The sequence below is a fragment of the Linepithema humile genome, chromosome 1 (genome assembly GCF_040581485.1).
Source record: "Linepithema humile isolate Giens D197 chromosome 1, Lhum_UNIL_v1.0, whole genome shotgun sequence".
Lineage (NCBI taxonomy): Eukaryota > Metazoa > Arthropoda > Insecta > Hymenoptera > Formicidae > Linepithema > Linepithema humile.
Genome location: NC_090128.1, coordinates 10,595,576 through 10,622,913, shown reverse-complemented (window position 1 = coordinate 10,622,913; position 27,338 = coordinate 10,595,576). Strand labels below are relative to the sequence as shown.

The 27,338-nt window shown below is 43.1% G+C and overlaps 1 protein-coding gene across 4 annotated transcripts in view; it reads right to left on the bottom strand.

Annotated features, from left to right (window-relative positions):
* LOC105677193 (kin of IRRE-like protein 1) overlaps nucleotides 1-27,338 on the bottom strand; it is a 337,620-nt gene that overhangs the window by 49,229 nt on the left and 261,053 nt on the right. For all 4 annotated transcript variants that reach the window (XM_012375624.2, XM_012375623.2, XM_067347905.1 and 1 more), the window contains one exon: nucleotides 7,707-7,817. In XM_012375624.2, the coding sequence (XP_012231047.1) occupies nucleotides 7,707-7,817 (111 nt within the window). The remainder of the gene's footprint in view (nucleotides 1-7,706; nucleotides 7,818-27,338) is intronic.

Sequence of the window (27,338 nt, the reverse complement as noted above, 5' to 3'; positions counted from 1 at the left end):
TCTCGTTGCTCCCGATTCCCATCGTTCTCGCCCCGTTCCGTTCCTTTTTCTTGCGCGCCGCCGTCTGGCGCGAACACCATATTGCCGGCACGCGAAATTAATTCCATTATGTTTACTAGATTTCACCTGAATTGCGACGTTCACGGGAATATAACAGATTTAGGAAAAGCGATTTTTATGATTTCCTATTCGCTACAAATGGTTTTTCTATTTACGCGTACTAGACAATTTTAGTGCGCGTTTAATTTCGATGAAAAGAATCGCGCCGATATAAAAGCATAAAATCACGCATTGACGTATCAATAGCTTTTTCAACGTTTTCACACGGTAAAAGTTAATCAATTAACGAAATCTATCCAAACGTCAGTATATTCGATAGCCAGGTAGCGATAATCTGTAAAGTGAGATATCGCTAGAGGTTGAGTGAGGCAGTTTCAAATAACAATTTTTTTCCGAATTAGTTTCAAATAAAAAACCTTCTTCTTTTGGACAAAAAGTTTTATTGACTGTCGAATATCTACAATTCTCATCCATAGCGTAACTCCTGTTCGAAAAACAGTAGTTTTTCACTCACGCAAAATATAAATATAAAAAATATTGTTGTTCAAAAGTGTCTCACGTTCAAAATTGCTGCCGAATTTATAGAAAACACATGAAAAATATTTTCGAACATTTCATTATAAAAATCCCATATAACAGCGCAATGTTGGCTGTATTTTTTCCAAATATCTGTTTATATATTTTGTTTACGCGTGTGATATACGCATCTCTACGCGAGCGAGCGCAAGTTCCACGTCTCGTCGCTGCTAATTATACTAATCGCGCAATCTCTCCGCTTAAGAAAACTCCTGGAAGAAAACAAAGAGAGAGAGAGAGAGAGAGAGAGAGAAAAAAAAGGAAGAGAAGAGAAGAGGAGAGGAACAAATAGCCCGTTTGCCGGGAGTACGCTGTACGCTTAATTCGACGGCGAGCATTTTTCAGAGAGCAGACGGCGCGTTATAACGACGCGGTGCGACGGTGCCCACTTAATTCGTAAGCTCAGCCGCTCGTTTGCATGAGTACTTAGGGACGAGCGAGAGGTCGGTGGCTGAGCGGAATAAGGGCGATAGTCGTAAGGAGGTAAGGTAAGGTTTCGGGCGCGCCCCTGGCGTTGACTTTAACTGCCCGGACTATATCTGAACTTCTCCCCCGCCGATGCGATGCATCGGGCGTCCGCCCCGTCCTCGTTTCTCCCCTCGAATCCGGCGACAACCAGCGGTGTTATCTGGCGCCGCGGGTGAGTGAGGGGAGGGGAGGAGGATACTAAAGTGCGGATTTTAATCCGCGGATACCGGACGATATCTTGCGGGATTAAGAGCGGTCCGCAAGAGCGCCCGGGTCACATCTAACAAGTTTACCGTCGGTTCGAACTCCGCTTAAAGCAAATACCTACCTACTGCGCGCCGGAGGACTAGAATCCTCCCCCGGTAGATTCAGCTCCTTTACCCTCGGCACCTCTGCTGCTCCCCCGCTTTCATGATTTAGGAGACTGCTTGTTTGATTAAAACCGATCGCGATATTCTTTGCGTGGTCTCTTTGTCGCGATCTCGCAAGCAATTGAAATATATATTGAGAAAAATGTGCAGTGTGGATAGACTCACTTGGCGAATGCGAGTCCACGTTTGATAATATCACACGGTTAAAACGCCGTCATACTCGTAATCGTGATTGACGTGGAAGAATTTGCAGAGACGAGTTGCCAGAAACGAAATATTTCAAACAAGTCTGCGTCGCAACGCCGCTGTTTGTACCGATAGATCGGTGAAAAAGTATTGCGGAAATATAAAAGTAGCGATATGTAGGGAGATTTTTGCGTCTTCAGCCCGCGGAACCAATAGCTACGGTTATTACGTCTGCAATATCAATATTTTCGTCGTTTTCGCGATATCCGGCATTTTATCGACTGCTGTATTACATCGGAGGATCGGTATCGCATGTGCGCTGGATTTCCTGTCGTCGCGGATTTTCCCGCAACACGTAGACACTTGCAGCGGTAAAAGTCCGTACAATTAAGTCATTTGCCCTGACTCATCGCCGACCGGCGAATTACTCACTGCCGTAAACGGCGCTCGCTCTCATCGCCGGCAGTAAATTTTATTCGAGATTATGAGTCGAAGAGGAAATTTACGACGACATTCACACCGACGTTTATGTGCGACATTTATATACGACCGCGGTTTTTCTTATCGCGCCACTTCGGACCGGCCAATTTTTCCCACTGCTTCTCGGAGGCGAATCCCGTGAAACTTAAATACCGAGGTGACCGCCGTTTCTCCCCGTTCGTTTTTGCATTTCCGTCTAACCGGATCGCAGATTGCGAAGCGAATACGAGCAAGGCGTATTATCTCGCATTTTCATTTATCGCACCGTATCTTATTTCTCGATTGGAACTTCCGCGATTTACGAGTTTTGCAGTTACGTGCTCGCCTCCCTTGGAAACTGGATTATGTTTTCCGATTCCCTCCCCCTTTTCTTCCTCGCCGCCGAGAGATGCGCATCGTACGCAATCATATTCGAATCGTGGCCGCCGATCGTTTCCCGCGGCCGGCCGCGGCCAATATCGATTCCCGTAGTAAAAACTCCGCACAGTGTCCGCCGAATATTTTCTACGTGGCATCGCAAAAAAATTCCCTTCGCCGATGCTCCCTCTTGTTGGCGCGCGGGTCTTATCGTTCCCCGGCATTTGACTTCGATACCAACGGTGAACGGAATGAATTTTTACGCCCGGCATCGCCAGCGCGCGCGCTGCATCGGATACTGACGCGTGTTTCGTGTTGAAATTCGACTTTCCGCGATAAACGAAAACAATGGTGGAGATGTGCAGTTAATATTATTGAAAATAACATAACACATGTCACGCTGAAAACGTTCTCTCTGTTTACAGAGATCGGGATCGAGCGGGATATAACTGTTTCAAATAATCATCGAATAATCATCATGCGATTTAATAGAATAGCAAATATTTAATTATTGGTATAAATTAGATCGCGATTATCTACGGCCAGTGAATCAATTTGATTAAATGTTTAATTGTACAATTACAACACGCGCGCGCGAGCTTTCGTTACACTCACATTGGAAAATTAGTGATGTTCAACGCGATATATCGTGTCGGAGCGGAGATTTGGTAAGAATAAATACGTATTCGTTTTACACACACACACACACACACACACACATAACGCGTGGCCGATAAACGGGGCAGTGAGCACCCACGTACGCTCCAGGGAAATAGGGAGAGTGCTCCGTAGTTATATAGTCGAAAAAATGTAGAGAAGGCGAGAAAAATACACACGCGCAAGCGAGAATTATATCGGAATAAAATGATTCGCTACTGGGTTTATTGTTACGATAGCTGGAAATCGACGAGCAATCATCGCGTCCAGTTAGCAGATAGAAAAAAATTCTCGAGCGGCCGGGCAACTATTTGCAATTATTATCACGAAATGCGAACCAACTGCCACTTCCGGAATATCATGCGATTACGTTCGAATGAGATTAAATAACATCGACGTGCAGCGCGAGTTAAAACGCAAAACACCATTATGAATATTACGAAAAAAAAAAAAAAAAATATGAAAAAATACGATCGCGCCGATATTAATATTCTTGTTAGACACGCGGAGAATTGCATATTCGACGGCGCAGAATTTGCATTTAATTGTACACGTCGGTTTTAGAGCGGCGATCCCCCGAATCGGAAATCAAATACGATATCGCGATTTTTGTCACGCGCTTGTCGTGACTTTGCCGGGAGATTAACGGAGATGCTCCGGAGGAACATCATATCCGAGAGAGCTGTTTCTCCCGCGAGTCTCGTCGATGGAGAAATTATTTTTCCTCGGCTCGCGTTTCCCACGGGATGAGCGGATAACGAGGGAGAGAGGGTCGCGCCTGTTATAGAATCGTGCGAGAATCTTCGAGACATCGCATTCCTCTGTCGTCACGACAATCGTTTCTTCATTTTCGATGAACGACGCCACGGTGCAACCGGTATCTCAGAACGCTGGTGAGACGCCTGCATGCTTAAATGTAAGGACCGTCGTCTTCGGTAATCACCCGCGATATTAGAATTTATGCGGAAGAGACGAGAGGGGACGAAAGAGGGACGAATTTTTCCCGCGTCCGTCCGCGAAACGACGGCGAAGAGCGAAGCACTTCTTTAACGGTTGCGTATACATCCTCGTGGAAGGACCCTCGATTCTTTCCGGGCACGAAGTCAAGTAATTGGCAATAAATTCTGCGCGCAGAGCGAGTCGTAAAATTTTCTCACCGGCATTGTCATAAATTATAGATAACACAGACACCACGGAGAGGGTTAGACTTTTTTGTGTGAATCGCGTGTAAGAGTGTTTCCGGGAAATATACACTGTTTATCAAAAAATTCGACGCACCTTTCCACGCAGTAAAACTTTGCATATGCCATGTTGTGATGAAGAGGTGAAGAAATGGCGATACATCACACAATATCACTTGTTCAAAAAAACTCTGCGTCTTAAATATTACAGACTAATATTTTGCAATGCGAAATCTCACGAATATAGAATTATTTTATCAAATTCTCTTCATGATTGATGTACAATTGCGTTACGCATCTTTTTCTGACATTGTTCGCGCGATATGAAGAAATAGATTATGACGAACACCGATCTTCTCGAAGCCACTTGTGTTTGCCATCAATTTGCGTATAAATTAAACGAGACGATGTTGTGATTGTTAATATCTTTCTGATGACAGACACTCATCCGCGTGTAAATATTCGCGCGACTCATTTGAAAACTTATTTATGTACGCGGCAGCATTACCGATCGATCTCGTTTTAGATGGTTTGCCGCAGCGGCAAACTCGAAAATGATGAGTGCGATATTAAATTCCCATTTTTATTACATCAACGTCGACATCGCGCGCCGCTTAATTACGCGGCACATGGCGTTGTTTTTACAAGACACGACGAGAGGAATTACACGGCGGATCGCGGCTCCCATTTTCAGATCTCGCGTCGCAGTCAGCGGCGTGCGTCGGCGGTTGCATTCACTTTATGAAGATTAGACTGTCCGGGGCGTATCCCGCGCGCAAGCCGTATGAATTTCCGACAATTTTCCAGCGCAGCTTCCCCAACTCGGATAAAACGCGTGTAAAGATAACGAGCGGCGGAAGCGGCTAGTAAGCGCCGCGAGCGAGCGCGACTACGCCAGAAATGTAACTCACGAAAATTCGATAATGCACAGCTCGAACGCGTCATTTGCGTTCTCATACGTAAGCGCACGTATATCTGTTTTCGGCGTTCCGATAACTACGCGAATTACGCACGTTCGTTCGCGCGAAGTAGGTCCCCGCGGAGCGGGATGTCACGTGTCAGCCCGTCGCTTACAATCGAGATCGATCCGTCCGATCGTTTTAACAAGCGAGCGTTTTAATTCTAAATAAAAACATCACACCGTCGCACTTCGCTGGCTGGCAAAAGATTGCACCGAGCGTTGACAGTTAATGCTCTTACAATACTTCTACGTCGCGACGGTATATGGAGTCGAAAAATCTGCTGCGAGTTTTTCGAACGATTAAAAAACGCGGAAGGGGAGAAAAAAAGATTTTTCATTCGTTTCGCGCGGCGCGGTATATCCGATCGCGAGAGATCGACTTCCACCTTCGTAAGCGTTATTTACAATTAAATTAAAACGCCGGATTCGTCAGCGGGCGGGGTGGGATCTTCGGCAGCGCGACGCCGCGCTGCCGTATTGTTAAGGATAAGCCGATCTCTTCTCGATATTCAATTTATACGCGGCGGTGCGTTTGATCGATGCGCAGCGTGAATGCAATTCCCATCGAATCTGCATATGGCAATATTCCCGGGCTTCGTATATTTCGGTATATCCATCGGCGGGACTCGCCGATGAACAAGGGCGTCGAATCGGCCCGTTATTCGTCGCCTGTATTTGGCAACGATGACTAATATGATTGCGCTCGAGGACGGGGAACGATTCTAACAACGGGATTCATCTCCTCGCGCGGTAACGAAGCTCCCAATATCTTTCTCTCCTCTTCCTTTTTTTCCGCTTCGCTTTTCGCGAACGAGAAAGGCGTACAATATGTCGTGATATATAACGCTGCTCACCGATGGACGGACGTTTCGATAGGAATTTGTCGTTGACAGATTACATTGGTTCGACATATTTGTGCACATTCCGTGGAAACAAATAAATTTCTCGACATCGCCGCCGAGAGTCAAGCTGCAACAAGCGTATTGGAAGTAATCGAAGGAAGTAATTTAGCGGGGTAATTTGTTGGAAATAATTGTAACACTGATGCAAATATGATTGCTCAGCGGAGTCCTTTCGGCAACCGTATGAAAATTAATAAAAGTTGTTGATTGCAATTCATTAACGCAAATCCAAATTATTAAGCGCCACATTTTTGGGAATCTGCGTTCATCTGTGAGAATCGCGTTTGACTTGCGACAATTAAATAACGATGAGAGAATCACGACGGCGGCAATGAATATTCAAATAACGGATGCGACTGCACTCGCGGCGTGACTCGAGCTCGCCGAATTTTGTCGCGACGACTTAAGATCTTCAACGACGTTTTATCCGCGGCCGCATTCCGGCTTGAAGACGACGACGACGACGACGACGACGACGACGACGACGACGAGCGGGGAGCGATGCTTAATCACGACGAAAGCTCGAAGGACGCCTCCGTAGACGGAGTGACGCTTTCGTAGACAGAACGATGGCATTCGAGGATACGCGGTGCACAGGTTTGAAGCCCCGCGGCGGGAGGGGCTGGAAATAATCTTTTAAGGCGGCCGAAGAAGTTGCCACAGTTATAAACAGAAATTTAGATCCAGTTGCTAAAGTAAACAGCGGGGAGCGCTACTCGAGAGGTGCTTCCCTTCCCCCTCCACCCCCCTGCCACCCTCCTCAACGCTTGATCCACCGCACACAGCCTTGGCTAACCCCCGGACTCTTCCTCTTTCTCTCTCTGCGCGAAGATAGAGAGCGACCGTACACTCCCCCGCGCGTTTCACTGAACTTTTCACTTAGCCCACGGTCGCCGATAAAAAGTTGGCTGATCTAATAACTGGCGACACCAGCGACTCCGACCGCGATCGAAGTTTCCCAACGATTTCGCGGTGAGGTTGCCGCGAGCGACGACTTTCAAAAATGCGCCGCGTGTGACGTACGGATGAAGAGAGATTCGACGGGAACGGAGGAGAATCTTACTTCGTCTCCAAGTTTTTCGGGATGGAAAACGGGAAGGAATTTTATTCCCGGACGATGTCGGCGCGCGAAGAGATGGAAACTCGCTGATTTATTCCTGGTTCCCGCGGAAGCGTGCATTATCTCTCTCGGCATGTATGTCAAACGTTAATCATGCAAGATACCGCGTACTTTTATAGAAAGTAGGTAGAAAGAATATCTTAAGTTTCGTAGAACTCTTTGTAAATGTTAATATCACGATTTTTAAACGACCTATGACAGATGATAGTCCGTTTGGAGAAAAATACTTTATTGCTGTACGAGAAGAAATTATGGGAGAATCTAAATTGGTTGAGAAGATAAAAAATCGCATGCCGAATGTAGATGCATTAGGCGCGGTTAGCGAAGATGGATAAACGTTTCTCAACGTATATACGTATTTTATTGGTGTATTTCAAATTAGCTTACCGCCGGTGACGCGACATGTGAGGTACGGCGTATCGCCTTCCTCATAAGGGCCAGCTGTGCCATTCAAGATGCGGCCCCATCGATCCAAAATAGTCGGCTGCTCCGGTGGAACTGCAATGAGAAGAAAAACGTGTGTGAGTATTACTTCAAAAACTAGAAAAAAGTTTCACAAAAATAAAAAATCAACCATGTTCTTTCATTTTCTGGGTTAATTTTACTTTTGTGAAGGCACGGCAATATGAAACATTCCATTTGATTGTTATTATCTTTTCAACGACCAAATAATAATCATTAAAAATAATAAAATTTGCAGTACTGTAAAGAAAAAAAATATAAATAGTTTCGTATAAAAGAATTACAAGATAGAGAAACACATTGTTAAAGATATTGAATGAATGAAACGCTTTCATGTATGAGACTTAAATTTAATTTTTTTAAAGCCGTTGTTTTTGGCAGTTTAACTGATTTTTTCGTGCTATTCAAATGGTTTTCGCGTGATTGTTTTCACATATCATGCATGTACATTCCATTAGAATTTCACGAAAGCGGCAAGCGCTTGGACATCGAATCGGGGATATTTATGTCACTTAAGTTATGCATGTAGCCGTCACCGGCTTTCTTTTTTGCCGTTCTGTATTTGGAACAAATTCGGCTGGTAGCTCGCATAGGATATGTATGCAGTATCGGGCTGGCATGTAGCTATGATCGTTCGCGGATTAAGCACGGCGATATTTTTCGCGGAATATTCGCTCTCGCGAAATCGAAGCGGAGTCGGATAAACCGGCCAGGATATTTCTCTTGCTTTTTTCATTATTTTGGAAGTTACGTGCATACGTCGAACGTATCCGGCGTTTTATCAACGAGGTTATGGGTACTCGCTTTCCTGCCTTTCTTCTTCCCTCTTCTACGCCCACTCGTTTCTCCCCATTTCGCTTCTCCATCCACTCTCTCTCCACTTTGCCTCACTGCCTTTAGCTTTTTTCGTAAATTATGCGGCCTCAGGTACCGCGCTTTGGCTTTTGTTTGCTGATCCAAGCTAATTTTCCGCAAGTATATAGGATAACCCAAGCCCGTGACCTTAATTGTAGTAATAGATTCATAGTTTGAAATAAATTTTTTCTAGGTAAAAGAGTGAAGGGAGATCATCATTCGCTACAAGTTCCACCTTTGATATTACATATCCCATGTAACTAAATGTTAAATAAAAATTCTATTAAAGTGAAGATATGATGCCTTGTGAATTCTCGTAATGTGAAAAGTGCTTTTGAAGTCATCTCCAATACGCCGAGTTCACGACTTTAACGCGAATATTATTACTCGATACGTCGGGTGAGGACTCGCCGGCGACTTTACTCGACACGAGTCGCGTTTATCGGCGATACGTGCACGGGAGCAATATACAGCCACTCTGACGACGCGTCCGCCTTTTTTCTCTCGCAACATCGCTTGAATCGCGTCGCGCGATTCACCAGAAAAAGATATATATCTACTGACCCGTGAAATATTCAACGTGGATTTTGCGGTTCGTAGTTCCGACACTTTTTTTACGAGTTTGATCCTAGAACCGATTCGAGCCGCGGAAAAAAAGTGTTTAAAATAAAATGCACTCTCGCGTTTTGCGCAGTCTCTCATTGTCGGCATTGTCTGCCGTTAAACGCGTATATATACAATTAAATGAGTATCGATTCGATCTAACTGGTAATATAGAATTGTCTGTTCATTCGCAAAAAAATTTCTATATTGCGCTCTACATTGTGCTTGCAGCTTTACTTTGCTTATCGGGGCTTAATCGGGGTTACTGCGGTATTACATCGCAATAAGCGTCGTGTGTGTTCCCCGGCAAAAAATCCCCGAAACAGCCGGAAGTCTTTTCGCGCCGCGTTAAAGGAAATCCCGCATTAAGGAAAATTGCAAGGTGCGATTAAGCGAATCGGTTTTTCGCTACTGCGGCCGACGCGACGTCGAAGCGCGAAACACCAGACGGATTCGCGCGATCAAAAATCGAGAATCGGCGCAAATCGAGAACGACAACGTTATCGGGCATGATACGACCGGGTACCTGACGAAAGCACTTAATCAAACGCCCCGCGTTCTGGCAAATTCAATTTTGGAGCATCCACCGTAACATCCTACGCCAACACCTCGATGCGCCTGCCCCGGCGAGCCAGCCTTTCACCCCTCTTTCCCTTCTTCATCCGGTCGACCCTCTGCCCTCTCGCCCACCCTCCCTTCCCATCTTCCTCTATCTCTTCTCGCGGTAGCGAAACGCCGCGCGATGAAATTTTCTCCCTCCCTCACCTGCCGTTCCACCTGCCGGAACGTACCTGTAAAGTATTCACGAGGATTTATGGCCGCTTTTCAATCCATAATCGGGGTGTACCGTGGAAAATAAAGCGTCATCCATCGTGGCCACGCACGTCAGCGTGCCAATCAATCGACGTGCCCGACGCGTCTCTCCCTCTTCTTTTTTTTTTCCTCTCCATTTTGGCGCGCGCTCTCCTCGCTCTTTTATTTTTAACGCCGCGGCATTTCGCTTCCCGGTTTCCCGCTCCTCTTTTTGATTTTGTTTCTTCTCTTTTTTTTTTTTTTTTTTTTTTCTTTCCAGAGACAGCCTTGCGAGAGTCGAAATGGAAAGGGAACGCTGAGGAGATATCACTGTAGGATTTTCGCATGGAAAACGCCTCGTGAAAGCTCCTCTCCTCCTGTCCCTCTTGTGTGTTAAGCTCGTTTGACGCTGCGCGCGCACGGACTAAGCTTCGGGCGTAGATTAATTAAATCCGCATCAAAGTCGACGCGCAAGAGCGTGCGAATTGCTTTCCTCGATGTTGCTATTCGTTTCCAATTCATTTTCTTCGAGTGCGTCCTTCCCTTTGGAATCGCGCTCGCTCGTAATTTATAAAATAGTAATTGTACGTATACTGTAGAGTGCATTCTTACAAATTTTGTAATTACATTTCGTGTTGCCGGTACAAAAGATGGCAATAAATTACAGTACGGTAAATCGTTCTATATGTAATATATATCAGAATTAAACTGCCGCAACGCAACTTGAATCCACGCATTACGATTAATTTAAAATTAATATTTGCTTCACAAGTAAAATGTACAAAATTAACACTGTTATAAAATTGATCAAAAACTTTCAACGCAATACATTTTGAAATATAATTTTAATTTCTCGTCTGTTAATATATCGAAATTATGGTTAATATTCTAGGAGTAATTGATTGCGGTTAGAGAAGAGGGGTCGAACGCGCGTTGGATTCTTCTTCTAAATTATGCGCGATGCAACTGACGCGTGATAATAATTAAATGTCGCATTTAGATGACGAAGCGACGAGCATGGAGATATTCGCGCAACGTTTAATGGCGTCGCCGATAATTTAGTGCAATTTACTTCGAAAAGCATATCCGGGCACATTAAATGGATATCATAGCGTGTCGTGCATCATACGAGGGGATCCGTGACGAGCGATGATACTTGGGAAAGCTTAATTTCTGCAAGTCCCAAGGGACAAATATTTTGCTGAACTTTCTCGCGTGACCAGAAGTAACATCTGGTATATTTTCTCTCTGCTCTTTAGTTTGTATTAGGTTCCAATCGGCAATCCCTTGACATAGAAAATTATTTATTAAATCTATTACTGCTATGGTGATAACATACATCATACATGATAAATGAGAATAAATTAACTTTGCTTCTCTCAGAAAAAAATAAATCGAAAGTAATTTGACATCTTATAGATTTATAAATTTTGATGATGTATCAATTTCAGTTCAAGGATCTTCTGTGTTAGTTTCTTTAAATATTTTTTATGAAAAAATAATCACAATATGCGAGAAAGCTTTTACCTTAGGAAATTCAATTTTGCGAAAATATCGTCGAGTTCCAATATTTAGAGCAGAATTATTATTAATATCATAAGAATAAGTTCAGCTTTCTTCTACATTAGCAACGTTATGGAACGTCAACCTTAATTAAAATTATTGAATGTATGCTTCTTCTTTAGCATACAAAATAAGACATTAATAGCAGCAAGGTACAACGTATTTGCATTACTTTAAATTCTTGATATAAAAAAATTAATCTGAAAGGCTCGGAAAAGGAAAGACATTCTCGGCGGAATTACTCGTCAATCCACAAAATCGAATCTCACGCGCACGCAAAAAAATAACGTATATACACGGAATTTATTTACTATAGATTTCGTTATCAAGTTTTTAATCAGTCGAGTAAAACAAATTTGATATAAAGTTCGAAATTAAGCAATTAACGATCACGAGATAAAGTCATCCTTTATCGGAGAGCCACGTCACGGCGGATTGATTTGGTGAAAAGCGTACTAAAAGCCTGCTGATGGAGTTCTGAAAGGAAACTAAATTTCATCCTGTTCCAGTTTGTCGAGTAAAACACGCGCGTCTCATTCGATCACATAATAAGATATTACGTGCATTAACCAAAATAGCGTCTCTGAAATGTGAAATTTATCGTAGAGCAAAAGAGCCGTTATAGATATTTCGTGTATAAGTCATCTTAGTTTGACTTATAAATTATTCTTGGGAAATATAAAATATCATTACGCTTGTTCCATTAAATTGCGCACTAAAATAGTCGTGTTGAAACGTATATATCAGATTCTTCGTGATCATTAATTAAGTATTAAATCAAATGGTTAAACGGTTCGATAAAATATACTGCAGCTACAAATGTCTGCTTTTTTCTTGTTCACGCCTTTAATAGAAATTCGAGGAAGCAAGCAATAAGTTTGTGTGCATAGATTACCTCCTTCGGCGTAACGTAAGATCGATACCGCGCGCGATACTAATCAGGAGTTACACACGCGCGCGCGGGTGTATCTCGGAGAAGTATCGCTCGCAGGCAAAATGTAATCGTAGAGCCGGTAGTTACAGATACGCCGCTTTAGAGATCGAAGTAGCCGTCCGCCTCGGCAAATAGGAAGTCTGGCTTTGCGTGTAATGTCGTACACGTGTAACAATCCGCCTCTACAAATATGGAGTCCAATTTGCTTGTGGCGTTACACACTGCGTTTCATAAGAATGTCTTGCATAAATATTCAGATGTTATAAAAACGATGTGAGATAATTGCAGCGCAGACAAGTTAATCGCAATAAACTTTCACGCAAAATATAACGCCACATGCTAAAACTTGTTACAATCAACACGGAATAATGTTACAGAGGCGTTTCAGCCTAATTTTTCGACCCTCCTCAGTCTGATGGGATCGTAACCGCTAATTGTGATCACGTGTAAACACTGCCGGCCGATGTTTCGATGTTCACAATTAGTGGTTTCAACCCGACCGGACTGAAGAGGGTCTAAAAATGGAGCTTAAACGTTTCTGTAACATTATTCTACAACATTAACATTATTATTGTTTTCTAATCATTTTTTACATCTCAACACTCACACTTTGATTCATAATCTTTTTCTGTTGATATTTTTTTGATATTCCAAAACCATACTGCATTTCACGTTATTAATAATGCCATTACTCGTCTTTTTTCCCTTCCATGGATATTTGTAATCAAACTTTCGTGTGTAATAAATTAAATACTTGGGCAAATGTGGCCAAAGTCCATTCGCTCGTGTGCACTTTGCGCAATTCGCGACAACTGAGACGTTCTTTGATGTGGTTTGTTACTGGAGACGCGTGGATTCAATTTTGAATTCATTGCAGATATCAAGAACCGCGGTGAGAGAGGCTTAGGAGGAGTGTGCGAGGCGAGTGGGGGAGATTGGGCGCGACTAGATGGAGGTTGTAATGGCAATTACCAGTGGTAATCAATGGGCTTCACTCAGACCGCCGCCGATAATTTCAGGACCGTTCGGAAAATGGGCGGCCTCTGTGTATTCGCGTGTATGTCGCGCGCGCGAGAGAGTGAAAAGCCGAAGTGGCAGGAACGTACGTTCGCCGCAATTTTAATTGAGTTAATTTTAAGTCCCCCACCACCGAGAGACAAGCGGCTTCGTCCAAACGCGGTGGAAAGAAAGATTTCGAGAAAGGACTATTCCGCCACTTTCCAAGAGAAGCAAAGTTTTTTCCAACACAGAAAGCTCGGGGATCTTCAGTGTGCTAGCTCGCTGAAATTTTTAAAGTTGGCTTACAACAGTTTTTACAACACAAAAGTTACATTTACGTCGGACGATCGGATTCGAAAATGCATTTTGAATGCGCCGAATTTTTTCTTTTTTGTGTTGGAGAATGCACAAAGGTGTTTATCCGATTTCATCAAGATTAAAATGAGTTAAAATGCAAAGGATTAATGATCCATGTAGTTTCGATATTAACAGATAAACTCGGCGATTCAACGAAACTACAATCAGCCGCATTCTTCTAAAATCGTAAAAATGCCGGTAACGAGCTGGCGGTTGTACAACGCGTGTCCCAAACGGCCACGTGCAATCAGCTCGCGATTTTATTACATTTTTTTCCGCGTGAATTCACGGCACATAGAAACCAGCAAACACATCGATTCGGGCGAAAGAATATTCGTGATTTTTATCAGAGGCGAGTTTGCAGTGTAAATGGAATGAGATCGTGTCAAAAGTCGATCGTGTGAGATGTAATTAAAATGATTACTTTGTTAGAAAAATAAAAAAAGTCCACAATGAGCCCGATGAAGCGTATAAATTCAAACAATCCGTTCAGAAAAGTGCCTGCAAAGAAGGAGTCGCGCTGTTATGATAAGTAAAACGATAATTTAATCGCGCACTGGTAATCGAAACATTCTCCGATCGAGGAAGCAATTATCGAGGAAGATTTCCGCCGCAGGAATGTACGAAATTGTTGTACAGGAGTGACCTACTGACCCGCGAGTTCAAGCAGATTGGTCGCGCGGTTATCGAGATTCCGGCCAACTCCCCATGGGGCAGAGATCGTACATCGAGATGGCATTCGCAAACGGAATTACGTGTCACGAAAATATTCGCTTATTATTCCGCGGCGGTCGCCAACTCGGAAGCGGGATCCGTGTGGGATATCGCCACATATTTCCGGGAGCTTATTTATCTTCCGCGCTTCGGAACGATCTATGGCCGTTCCCGCTACTCCGTCTCGGATATATCACTTACAGCTGCAAAGCGCGTACGATCGAGTGAAGAAACGCGGACGACCAAGTCAACGGATCGTTTGTCATGTTCCAGCTCGTTTCCGTAAATTCTTGCGTTTTCGCGACGGTCGCGTGAAAAAAAAACGCGAAATTTCAACTGAGTTGAATGATTAATTGAAGTCACTCGGGATTTTTGCGAAGCGAGATTTAATCTCGTTTTACTATATTATACGTTATACGGCGCATTAACCGCATAGGAATACGTACATTCCGTCCTGTTTCATCTTATCGTGTCGAATCCCGTGTGATCGCAATCGCACGCGACTATCTTGTCGCGTAACTGTATAACGATAAATATACGTCTCGTCGAGCGCGTTTTATTTCTTTCGAGCGATATTTGAGAAAATTTTTACCATCGCATTTTTGTCACTTAAACGCGAACAGCAGCCGACGGGAACAGCATGCGACGCGCACAAGTCGACACAAGCCCGAATAAAATTCAATAAGATGAAATAATTTTTATCTATCGCGACGTGAGTAGAAAGTGCAAATTTTATACAAGATGATATAAACATGCGAAGAAAAATTTTCGAAACATGTAATGTTCACAAAATCAAGCCAAGAATTCAAATATAAAATCAAAGATCACGAAAAGAATATTGATACTGATATTTTTATTTTGTTCTTTAATTTTCAACCAAGTGCTGTTTCGCTTTTCTGATAAGAATTTGTTTCACTTCTATTCACGCAATATTACATTCATACGACGCGCTGTCTTTCCGATTCGAATCGAATCTGTCAATGCTATCATATTGTTGCGCATTGTTCCATCGTCTTTGTTTAAGTTCGCTTATGGCGGCCGGAGAGACGCGCGTTTCAGACTGTCGTATCGGGGGTAAATTGTTATCGACAGGAATATCATCGTTCGCGGCGTACTGTATTGGTTAAGGCGACGTCGCCGGAGTGCAGGCGGCTAAATCGATTCTCAAGCAATTACCACCTACGTAACACGAGCGCCTAACCGATGCGCCAACAGAGGCTCTGCGATTTCGTGCTTCCGATTCCCGTCCCTATATTTCTCCTTTATCGACGAGGTCGAGTGCGGCTCTATTGAGCGGACAGGAAGTTTTCCCGTGTAAGTGCACGAAATAACAACACGAACCAGGTGATGTCCGACGCGATTTTGCCGTATAATGTTAAATCGAAAACTGGGTTGCGGCGGAATCGGGGGAGAAAGAGGGAGATCGCGAAAACTACTTGGCGCGCACGCCGGCGAGGGGACTGGGTCAAGAAGTTGGAATCGCGTTCGAAGTTGCGATGTTATTAAAGGGACACTTGAAAGAAGGAAGTTTTTCTGTTTATTCATCGCCGGTAATGAGCGAAGTTGCCCAACTTTGGGGATATATAATACCCTCGACGATTCACCGGATTTAATATACAACGATGAATAGCCACCAATTTACGAGCGATAGAATTCGAAATCGGGATCGAGTCGTTGATTTCCATCGGCTCTTTTCATTGTCTTTTCCGCTTCTCGCGAATCGAACGTTTCATCGACGCGAGAAGAAATTTACGAATTACCGCGCTATTATCACCACGGCGGCGAATTACTGTGCGAATTGAAACGCTAATGGATTACATCCGGCGAACGGTTACGTTCGAGTTAAGATCCATCATTCGTAACTGCGCTATTAAAATCCCCCGGGACCCGCCGACGTGAAGGATTACACTTATATATGCAGCACGGCGACACGGCGCGGCTTGGCGAGGCGCGGCGGGCGCGCCGCGGTACTCCGTCCTCGGATTTCAATAAAAACGTCAAATTTTATTTTCAAATTCGCCAACATCACCGTCGCGCCCATCGTTCATGTTCCTTGTCACTGCTGAACTCGTCTTACTTCGTCTGGAGTCTCATGTCATTTCGTCTCCCGTTTGTCCCATGAGTTTCTCAGTTTGCTCGTCGTCGTGCGTCGTCGTTATCGAGCGTTCCCGCGTTTTCCTCTCGAAAAAACAGTCGCGAGGAAATTTTTATAACGAGAATTTTAAGTCGCCTCGAGGCGACTTGTATCGTTTCCGAGACGTGATCGAAGGATTCCCCGCTACTCTTCAAAGACATCTCCAAGTTGAGCAGTAATGGGAAACGTAATGGGTTGAGTGGCATCTCGCTTAATGTCCAAATAGTTTCTCAAGGTTCGCACTCAAATGCACAAGATAGGAATTCCCTTAAGACACGTCAAGAGGACGCGATATCGCAACGGAGACGCGACACTTCGCGAGTGGGATATGGAAAGGTGTGTCGGCGATACAACGGAATAATTCGACGGAAAACGGTTTGTCAGGAGGTCGTGAATTAATTCGCGCCCAGCGCGCACCACCTACTCGCGCCCGGCGCTCACTCGCCGGAAAGTTAAATTCACGAGTCGCGCGAGGTACACGAGTTTCCACTATCGTTCTAAAATTCAAACGAGCTACCGTGAGGTGAACTGGGCACGGTACTCGATCGTCGAGGTCGCGCCGCGGTTTTAAAATACTTGTCCGACCGAGACCACCTGAGTCGACTGCGAAACGAAATTCGCGAGCGATATCTCGCAAGAGGGAAAAAATAACCTGGTGGTATATGCGGAGTACGCCGCTGGAGGCGACCGCATTTCAGAAAGTAGATTGCTCGGGACGGAATACGTTTTTCGCTCTGAACCGGCACGAAAAATTAACCATTCTTTCCAATCAGAGTTTCGCGTTCTTGAAACGGATTGTTAATAAAAATCAATATTGCATATAATACCAACGTGGCGCGGCGCGGCAACAGACATGATACCGGGTTATATAGATTTAAAGCTATTTTTTAGAAGGAGCTAAATCGTTAGAAAACATTATTAATTTAATATTAAAATAATGTACTATAAGTTAACTAACGTCTTTCAAAAAGTTCTACTTAATTTTAAATATTAACAAACTTTTGTGTTTTAAGTTTTTCCGAATTATTTTTAATGGCATTTTATTTTAACGAAAATAACGCTCATTTTTATCTCCAAGTTCATTCTCTCATCTAGTCTCTAATCATACATAGACGTAGTTTTATTTTCAAGAATGTTTCATCATCGTTCGAGTGGCGGAAACAGGATAAGACATTCGCAAGCACCGTTCCGGTCTCAAGTAATCGTCCTCGTCTAGTCTGATTCGTCTCTACACTCGTAGATACGTGTTTCACCGAGGGAAACGCGGAAAGGCTTGAAGCAAAGTTGGAAAAACGAGGAAATAAATGTGGCAACCTGTTTTATCCTCCACTTTCTTCTCCACGTCTATCTTTATCTTTATTCTGTTATTTTTCCGCATTCTGTCTTACTCCTTCTTTCTAGCCGCCGGTCGATTTGAATAAGCCTGCTGAGCCTCGAGCTCCGGCGAGTTGAAAAGCCGCACAGTGTTTGTCGAATGCCACTTCGTATGCCGGCAACGCGAAGTACGTTCCTAAGCAGGCGAGCATTTTCATATTCGGCCGTGCGCGCATTGTATGTGAGCGAGTTTTTATGCCGAATGTAGAGACGGGTAAAATGGAACCGAGAATGCCGCAGCGACTCTCTTTTTCCGACGAAATCTCGGATTACCATCGCCCTAGTTCGGGTTCACAGGTCAGCCAAAGAGACGCTTAAAACGCAGTGATAAAATTTTAACGACGATCCGCGTGGGCTATTGTTTGTACAAATGTATCACACATAAAACCGTTGTATTAACACTGTCGAGTCTGACAAATAAAATTCAATTAATCATATACTGTTAATTATCGCTCACATACATTTTATGCAAGCTACTCCTCATATTTTAACATTACAAAGAAATGAAAAAATGCAAGTTTCAAACTTTGTTAATGCAGAGAATATTTATTAATGTTTAAGCAAACAAAAAAAAAAATTATTATTTCAAAGTAGAAAACATTTTTCGACATATTTGAAAGCCACATTCATAATGCGCGATGAAATAAAATAAAGAGTGAGTCGGGAAATTGCAGGTTACAACGACGGTGTGATTATTCAACGGTGTAAATTACCGGCGAAAATCCGATGACATACCAGAAGCGAAGAATCCCAGCAATCTAGCTACCGTAAATACCGCGCCTACTTTATCGGGGCGGCAATAGCTGCCTGCGGAACGATACGCGACTGCTTGGGTAATAATAAATATTGGATTCCAACGGATTTCAATATCACTCCGTTGCACGAATCATCCTTCATTTCGTATTATTGGAACAGTTACGGGAGCTTCTTCTCTCTCTCTCTCTCTCTCTCTTCACCACTCTTTCCTTCCTTTCGGCGTCTCGTTGCGCGCCATTCGCTTCTCTCCACGACTTTCTCGCTCTTTCTTTCACTCTCAATCCCATTCTCTGTCGCGCCATCACCCAAATCCTGTAACCCTCCGGTCCCGGGAAGCTCCCTTGTTAAATTTTTACGGCCAGCAGTTTTTGCGACGAGCAACGTACGGGGACAAGCGGAAGCGGGATCCGTGTCATCCTTCAGGATCGCTTGGAATTTATGGGGCCCGGCGCATCGGTATACATTTATAGAGCGCCGTCGATACATTTAATCGAATATTCGGACGGCGACGGCCTGGGGCAAAGGGAGTTCGACGACCTTATAGACTCCCACGTCATCTCTTCGTTATTCGTGACGATGTTACGAACGCCGATCGATTTCGTGTACAAAATCTTATTCGAGCTACGTTTTATTGATCCGAAAAAATATGGGTCAAGTATTATTTAAAAGACAAATCTTTTTAAATTTTGCAACGTGCACTGACAACAATATTAATTCTACGACTATTTGTAAAAATAAAGAGTTAATTTTGTGAAAATATTTCGTGATACTTGACAACTTAAAACAACTTAAATTGCACAAATACATTTTTGTGACATATCGAAAAAAAAAAAACAGTTAAATCCGTAAATAAAAATTGCTTTACTAAACTTGAAACAATCTAAATGAGCACTGCAATTTTTATATTTAATCATGTTTAATTTTTATCGTATTCTGCAAGATAACAGTGACACTAACAGCATGTGCGTTTTTAATAAATCCATATATAGAATCAGATATCTAAAAAGTCGGCAAGGTACGCAATTTATAATGAAACTATGAGAGAGAAAGAGAGAAAGGAAGAAACTAATTGGACGCGAAACGACGATGGAAAATAAAATATTTCCGTCGACGGTGTGCGAATGGGACTCGATATGAAAGAAGGCTCTCGATGATGAAAAGATATCCATCTCCTCGCAACAACGTCTTTCATCTTTCCATACTCCTCCTCGCGTCTGCCCCCGCGACGCTACCAGGCAACGTGGTCAGAGCCGAGCTGATTGGCCGGAACTCCGTGAAAGGAGACTCGATCGAAAAGGGACCGAGAACTTTTTTCTCCCAGAACCTTGTCTCACAGTCCGAGATTCGTACTTTCTTTTTCTTGCGGAACACCCCTACACCACGCCGCGCGAGTCGATAAGTCAAAGCGGCCGACGTTTTAATTATGGCACACCCGGAAATTGCAAGGTACACGGAAACGAACGTAATGCCGGCGATCCTCGTTAATTCTTCCAGCTTGACCGCATCTTCCCGCACTCGTTGTCTCTACCAGGCTTTATTATTGTCTTCCACAGAAAATATGTGCTTGCACGGTACAAACATACACTGATCGTAATAAAAGTGAGATAAGTTAATGGAAAGTCGATTCTCATTTCTTCCTACATAAAATGTGAAATTATTCTTCTAAAAAGCTGCGAATTTTAATATTTTTATTTCTTCTTTTCTATTCTTTTCATCGCGTTAAAATATATACAATTGTACGCTACATTATTGAAAGCTTAAGAGATTTGAGTTTTGCATCACCGAACAAATGTGTTTCCATCTATCTATTTATCTCTTCAAATATTTTTTTTTCTTAAAATGAAATGAAATCCAACCGTTCTGTTTTTATCAAATTGCTAGATTTGAATTATGATCGTCGTGATATTGGCCACGGATTAATGTTCGATTTCCGTGTAGGATGGTCGTTAATGGATGTGCGAGTGACTTGAAGATATCGGAAAAGTGATCGACTTCTTTGAGAAAAGTTTTTGTTTTTTTGTCCATTTCTATTCTAGATAAAAATCTATTTCTAGATAAAAATTTAAATTATATATTATTATATTCATTTATGCGTTTATTACTATTCTTTCTCTGAGCAAACCATTGCAAAAGTGGAATATCAAAAAATACTTTGTAATTCAATTTATATCATTTCACATAAAAATAACACAAGTTTACAACAAACTTTACGTTGTTTTCTTTCTTATGTAATCGCTTTTTTCACACGCTCTAAAGTTCACAATATCTTCTTCCGTCTGCTCGCCTCGATAACACAATCGAATCATAATTACAGTAGCGTGTCTTCGTCCGGTCGGATTTAAAAGTTACAGTAACTTTCGTGAGCAATCGTCAGGGTCGTTTAAGCCTAAGTGGTCTAATTTTCAGCCACCAAATGGCTGTCTTCAGATTCCTTAGTACCTCGTTAACCGTCGGTGCGGACGAGGAAGTGTGTCTGCGGGTCTTTATTGGTTTTAGATATCTGCTGAGGTCGCACGAATGAACTACGTATATATACATATGTACATATATATATATATATATATATATATGTACATATTTATATATACGTAGTTCATTCGTATATATGTATATATTCGTGTATATGTATATATATATATATATATATATATATACACACATTGCCCGTTTAATACTCCTCTCCTCGTTTCGCTTTTTAAACAGTTTTTCGCGACTTCTCTTTCACGTTTTATAAATCACATATTAATTGACAGTGACGTGATTTGTTCAGAATTTTCAATTTAATCTGTTTATCGTCTATATTCTTTCATTTATTGGATGCATTCGTGCAAATTGTTCTTTAACGGCGATAATAACTGGACGATAGATAAAACGTTGACAAAGTCGGCGGTGATAAAGCGGGACCAGCTGACTTACGCGGCATTATGGAACTTTTTCGGCCGCGAAACTGCTGGCCACTACGTCATTGCGAGCGGTTGCGGAGCTTTTTTCTTTTTTTTTTCGAGAAAAATGTTATCCGACACCATACGTCTTCGGGATAATGTAAAGAGAGGCGAGGGTCGGTAAGAATAATGCGGGCGTTTTCAGAAGTCGTCGACGGCGAAATGGATTTTCGCGAGTTATCCATGGGATATGGGTTATGGGTCGAGAGGAGTGGGACGGACAAGTGGCGATGGGACGGCCAGACCGGGACGGGGAGGGGAGGGGTGTACGCGAAACGACGGATGAAAAAGTGTTCGCGATTCGTATAAAGTGATTTTAAGTGAGAGTCAGCGCGCGTCGAAAGTTCGCCTCGCTGAGATATGACGGCAAATATTAAAATCTGCTGGCCGGTCGTCGGGATTCTTCATAGCCCTTCGCGCGTACCTCTCTAAGGGCAAATAGCTTCGCAGAATAACACGATGAAATTGCAAGAGCTCAAATAGATAGGGAGAAAAATAATCAGTCTTTACCGTTTAACGGTGTCGAACAGTCGTGAGATGGTGAAGTTGCTATTTTCACTATCTCTCTATTACAAAGATTAAAAAGAATGATTATATTAAAAATTAATAACGCAAAAAAACATTGCAATAAAAATTAATAACCATAAAATTAAATAATTTGTTATTTTACGCATAGAATTATGACAAATTAAGACCTTCTGACATAATTCGCATCGCTAACAAGAGAGCGGAAAAAATGCAAACTTTGTGATTGATGAAAAAGACATTTATCAACGAAATTAATGTCTCTGTCGTTGCAGCATTAACTTATTACCTCAGGCGTATTTACAGATTGGCGCGTTACGTTAACGCGATCGATGACTTATGCAAAGCCGATGAGCACCGTTCGGGCGATCTCTCAAATTTATCGTAGCAGTAACATACGATCGCACCGACGGCGTTCAGTCCAGCGCATCGATTCGCGACGCAAACTGTTCGCGTCGTAAAATCAACACGGTTTCAATAATACCGCGCCATTTTACACGTCCCGCTTATTGAAGCGAGCGCGAGATAGTAATTCGCCTGAGAAAAAAGGCGGGTGGTGAAATTCTATAGCCGACCGACGATCGTTATATGCTGTAAAGATCCCGTCTCGGTGTATATATGTATATACATTTTTGTGTGTGTGTGGGTGTATGTGTGTGTGTGTGTGTGTGTGCATGGAAGTCCTCGGTGGGTCGGATGTCTCGCAGACGTTACAGGGATACGCCAGTCGAGAGATATTCGTCTCGGCGGTAGATACAGCGAGGAAAATTTTGTGTACTTATCGAGTTATGTACTCGCTTCACGTTCGTCGGATGTATCGAGCCAATTTGTGCGTCTGCAGATCAACTGCCGCAGTTGGGGGAAAAGGGGGAGGGCAGGGAAAGGAGACGGGACGACGGGGATCCACCGGAGGGCCCGGCCGGAAGGCAGAGGAGCCGATTTCTACGCCAATATTTGCGAAACATTACGCCACGGCAAAGCGGCACATATTCGCGGAATGAACACTCGTTCGTCGTCGTCGTCGTCGTCATTGACAGAGAATCCCGTCTCTCGGCGACGAGGAAGTCGCGTGTTCTTAGCGTGGGACACTCCTCGCCGAATTCCGTCGCTGCGCGGCTCGCGAGTTTCGCGTTACGACGACGAATGGAGTTCGTTTGCTGTAATTTGCATCTGAATCGAGTCGACGCCTGTGCACTTACAATTAGATCGATCGACCGTGATGGAATCGCTCGAATCTGGAGAAACATCGTCGTCGGGAAAAATGCATGAAATTCTGCCGCTTTAAAATATCTCGCGCCTCTCATTGAGAGCTTTAACCCTCAGCAAGTATCATAAATTCTGTTGAGCTTTTAACACCATAAATCTACAATATATAAATTTTCATTGAAACAATAGATTTGTGAAATTAAAACATTGATGTAAAGTAATAATTTTGCATGCAAAACTTTATTTTCTATTTTATTATTAATTAATATCTTTCATGCACGTGTTTCGCCTAAAAAAATAGAAGCACGATTCTGCACCACAGAAATTTGGATTTCATTATTAAATCCCACCAGTGAGTATTTTGTAAACTTTCTATTTGCAAGAGTTACATCATTTTCCGGCGAAATGCATAAAGCATACAATTTGAGCGGCCGCTGCGTGTTTCGTCGTTATTAAATAATTAAGCGGATTAAACAGTTGTCCTTTTATTTATTTAATAAACTGCACAAATGCGCGCTCGGCAACACGCGCCGCGAAATAAACGGTGGATTATAAACTCGAGTAATCGGCCATGGAGAGACCGGGGCGAGAACGCATTTCCCTTTGAGCAACTCCGTCGTTTCTCCGGCGTGCCCGGGGATCGTCGCCGATAGTTCGAATCAGCCGCAAACGATGACGTAATTCGAGCGGCGGCGATATTAGTCGAGAGGTGTTCGGATACCTCCGGCAACTAACGCGATTACCGGGCCGTTTTTGGTTAGCCGCGCGCGAGATCGCGAGGGTTGACGGCGGGAAGGAGGGGAGGGGGAAAGAGGAAGCACGAGGAATGCCCGCACCACCCCCGCGTTGTGGCCCCATCGTCCCGTTTGTTCCGCGTGCGCATTATATGAGGCTACGAGGCCCCGGAGGAGAGATGTGCGGGCGAAACTTCTTCAGCAAGTACTGCCGCGCGCCGGCATCTACTTGGAATAATTCGCGTAGTTAGCGCGCGGCAGTTTATCACGCCGCGGGTGACAAGGTTCGTTCGCTCGCTCGCTCGCACGTACGTGCCGTGCGCAACGCTGCGGGCCTCCACCGCCGCCCATCGAGGGAAGGAGGCAGAGCCTGTTGTGTATATGTCGCTCTATACACATAGTTCAGTAAGCCGAAACCAAGACCGCGAAGAACGCTCGGTAAGTGCCGTCCTCGAGATAGTCGCGGCGGCTCGGTTTTACACGGCCGCCGCGGCTATTTGATACATTAGCGCGGCTTTAATCCCTCCGTTGTTTTAGCCGGCTACGAGCGGTCCGACCCGTTTCCATTCCTGACACGTGGAGTGCCGCGCGGAATCTCGATTAACCTCGCCGAAGCTTAACTACATGCCTGACGCCGCGACAAATAAACGTCGATGAGCGAGATATTAAGCACAATCTTGGTGCAATTTTATGAAGATCTGTTTCGAGAAAAAGAAAATTAAGCCTCTAATTTTCCAGTATAAAATTTACTCCAAATTTTATCACGCGAGTAAATATCGATTTTAATATTTTTAAAAATTAATTTGACAGAGAGATTGTTTCCTCAGTGTAAAAAAAAAGAAAAGTACAAGAAATTAATATACTTTATTGAAACAAGTGAAAAGTTTGTTCCAGCTGGAATATACTGTTTATATAGCAAATAAACGTACTGTAAGGTTAAATAATGAGGCCAATCGTTCTGCGTTCCAGTTACGATGAAAGAAATCGGATATCGAGTAATTATTGGCAAAAATACCAGTGATATATCATCCCTGATATTTCTATTTGTCGGATTATTTTCCCGTAATTTCATCTATATTATCTATTAATTTACATAGAAATAATAATTTCGCAATTAACAGGTTCTACTGCGGCATTCGACATCACGCGGTAGAAATTGTTACAATAAATTTGTTGTATTTATATATTAATATTGTCCACCCTGTCGCGTATATTTCGTTGAAAAACAGTAACTTTCCTTGCTCGCGGTACGAAAATTCGAGATGTAACGGCCGCAAGATGCTTTAATAAAAGATCATCAATCACTTTCCATTACGTGCTGGCGCGTATACGCGGGATATGTTTTGTCGCACCGCCGGAGTCGTTTTAATGAAAGATCGTCGGTCTTCCAGATTTCATTCTGGTTGCTCGCTCGCCCGGTTCATTTTGCCGTATTAAATTCTCGACGCGCAGTCGACAAAACGGCGATACGGGTGCGCACGTTATTTCTCTAGCTCGCCTATTCTAATGAAAAATAGCTTGGCCGTCGGCAATTTTGCTAAAGATCCTCCCTCGCGGCGGCAGAGCGGACGGATCAGAATTTATATGAACTTTATGTCATGTCGTTTTCTGCGTCAGAGTTGCGCGCTTAAATCCGCGTCGTCCTCGCCAACGCCATGAATCGTTAATATCCGTCGTTTATATCGGCAAAGCGGCGGTTTGATGGCTCACGCGTGACGATCGTCGATCGTCGCGGATAGGAAAGGGGGGGGGGGGGGGAATCGTCTTTTCCAATTTTGGCGAAAGGACTGGATGTGGCGCGAACCGCCCCGGGAGAGGCTGATGTCCGCAAAGGCCTCCGAAAATCGTGGTACGCGCGAGCCGGCAACTTGGATTTATGTCTCCCATAAATTCATGCGACTTCGCGGACCGTTTTTCCGATCTCGAATCCCGTTTGCCAATCTCCCGCCCTCGCTCCCTCGCCCTTACCCTCTTTTTATCCCTCGTGCTCTCTTTCCTTTGCCGGCGCATTCCGGCATTCCGCGAGTTCCTCCCCGCTCCACGAATCCCTCCCGGCTGCGGTCAGTTTGCTACTTATTATCAAGTGAAATATCGCGGTCGATTTGTTATCGCGGCGGTGGGTACTTTGGCCGCGGGAGTTCGCAAGCCTTACGATTCATGTGCTTGTTGCGGTGACAAAGACGGAAATCGTGACGTTGCAGACGTATCACGGTAGCCCACATGTTCTCGTAAATGTGAAACGTCAGTTTAACACTTCGGGTGCTTCATGCATCATTCATGCGAATATATCATAAGCAAACTTGCAAAATAGGTAATTCGATAATCTACATTTCAAAAAAATTCTGTTGTCAAATTTTAAGCATTCCAAAAATTGTTAATAAATTGTCTCTTTTATTTGTGCAATTGTAAACCAACCAGACCGTTATTTTACGTTGTGTTTATTCATGTTATATGTTTTGCAATTTTTATAAAGCCCGCTTTAGGCGATTTATAAATTTGGGACGGAATTCAAGATAGAAATACATTTATAATTTTATGTAATACAAAACATTTGAAAAATTGAAATATACGTATTCAAAATACTAGTGCTCGGAAATTTAAAATGGTCGAGCAGTTTGAACAGCCTGGATCTCAAGCTTGTACGTCAAAATATAAGTTCGGATTTTCTGAGAAAGTATGTTGAAGAGTTCGATCTGCTCGAATTCAAGCTTCAGAACCGAAAATTTGGAAATTGACATTTGAATAAAGTTAGGCAAAAACAAATTCATTTTTCGTTTGTAATGCACATTTTAGCTCGAATTTCCTTTAATGTTGAAACTTTTTAAATTTTCAAACATTACAACTCTATCATATTGCTTACATTTTAACTGTTTAAATTCAAAATTTATTTCTTTTGTTTTAAATTGCTCGAAAAATTTAAATACACAATATATCACATAAACCTCTCTTATACAATATTACTAATATACATATATATTTTGTGTGTACACATTTTTGCTTTAATATTTCAAATATTTCCTATATTACATGGTACATAAAATTATGAGTAAAATTCTATCCTAAATTCTA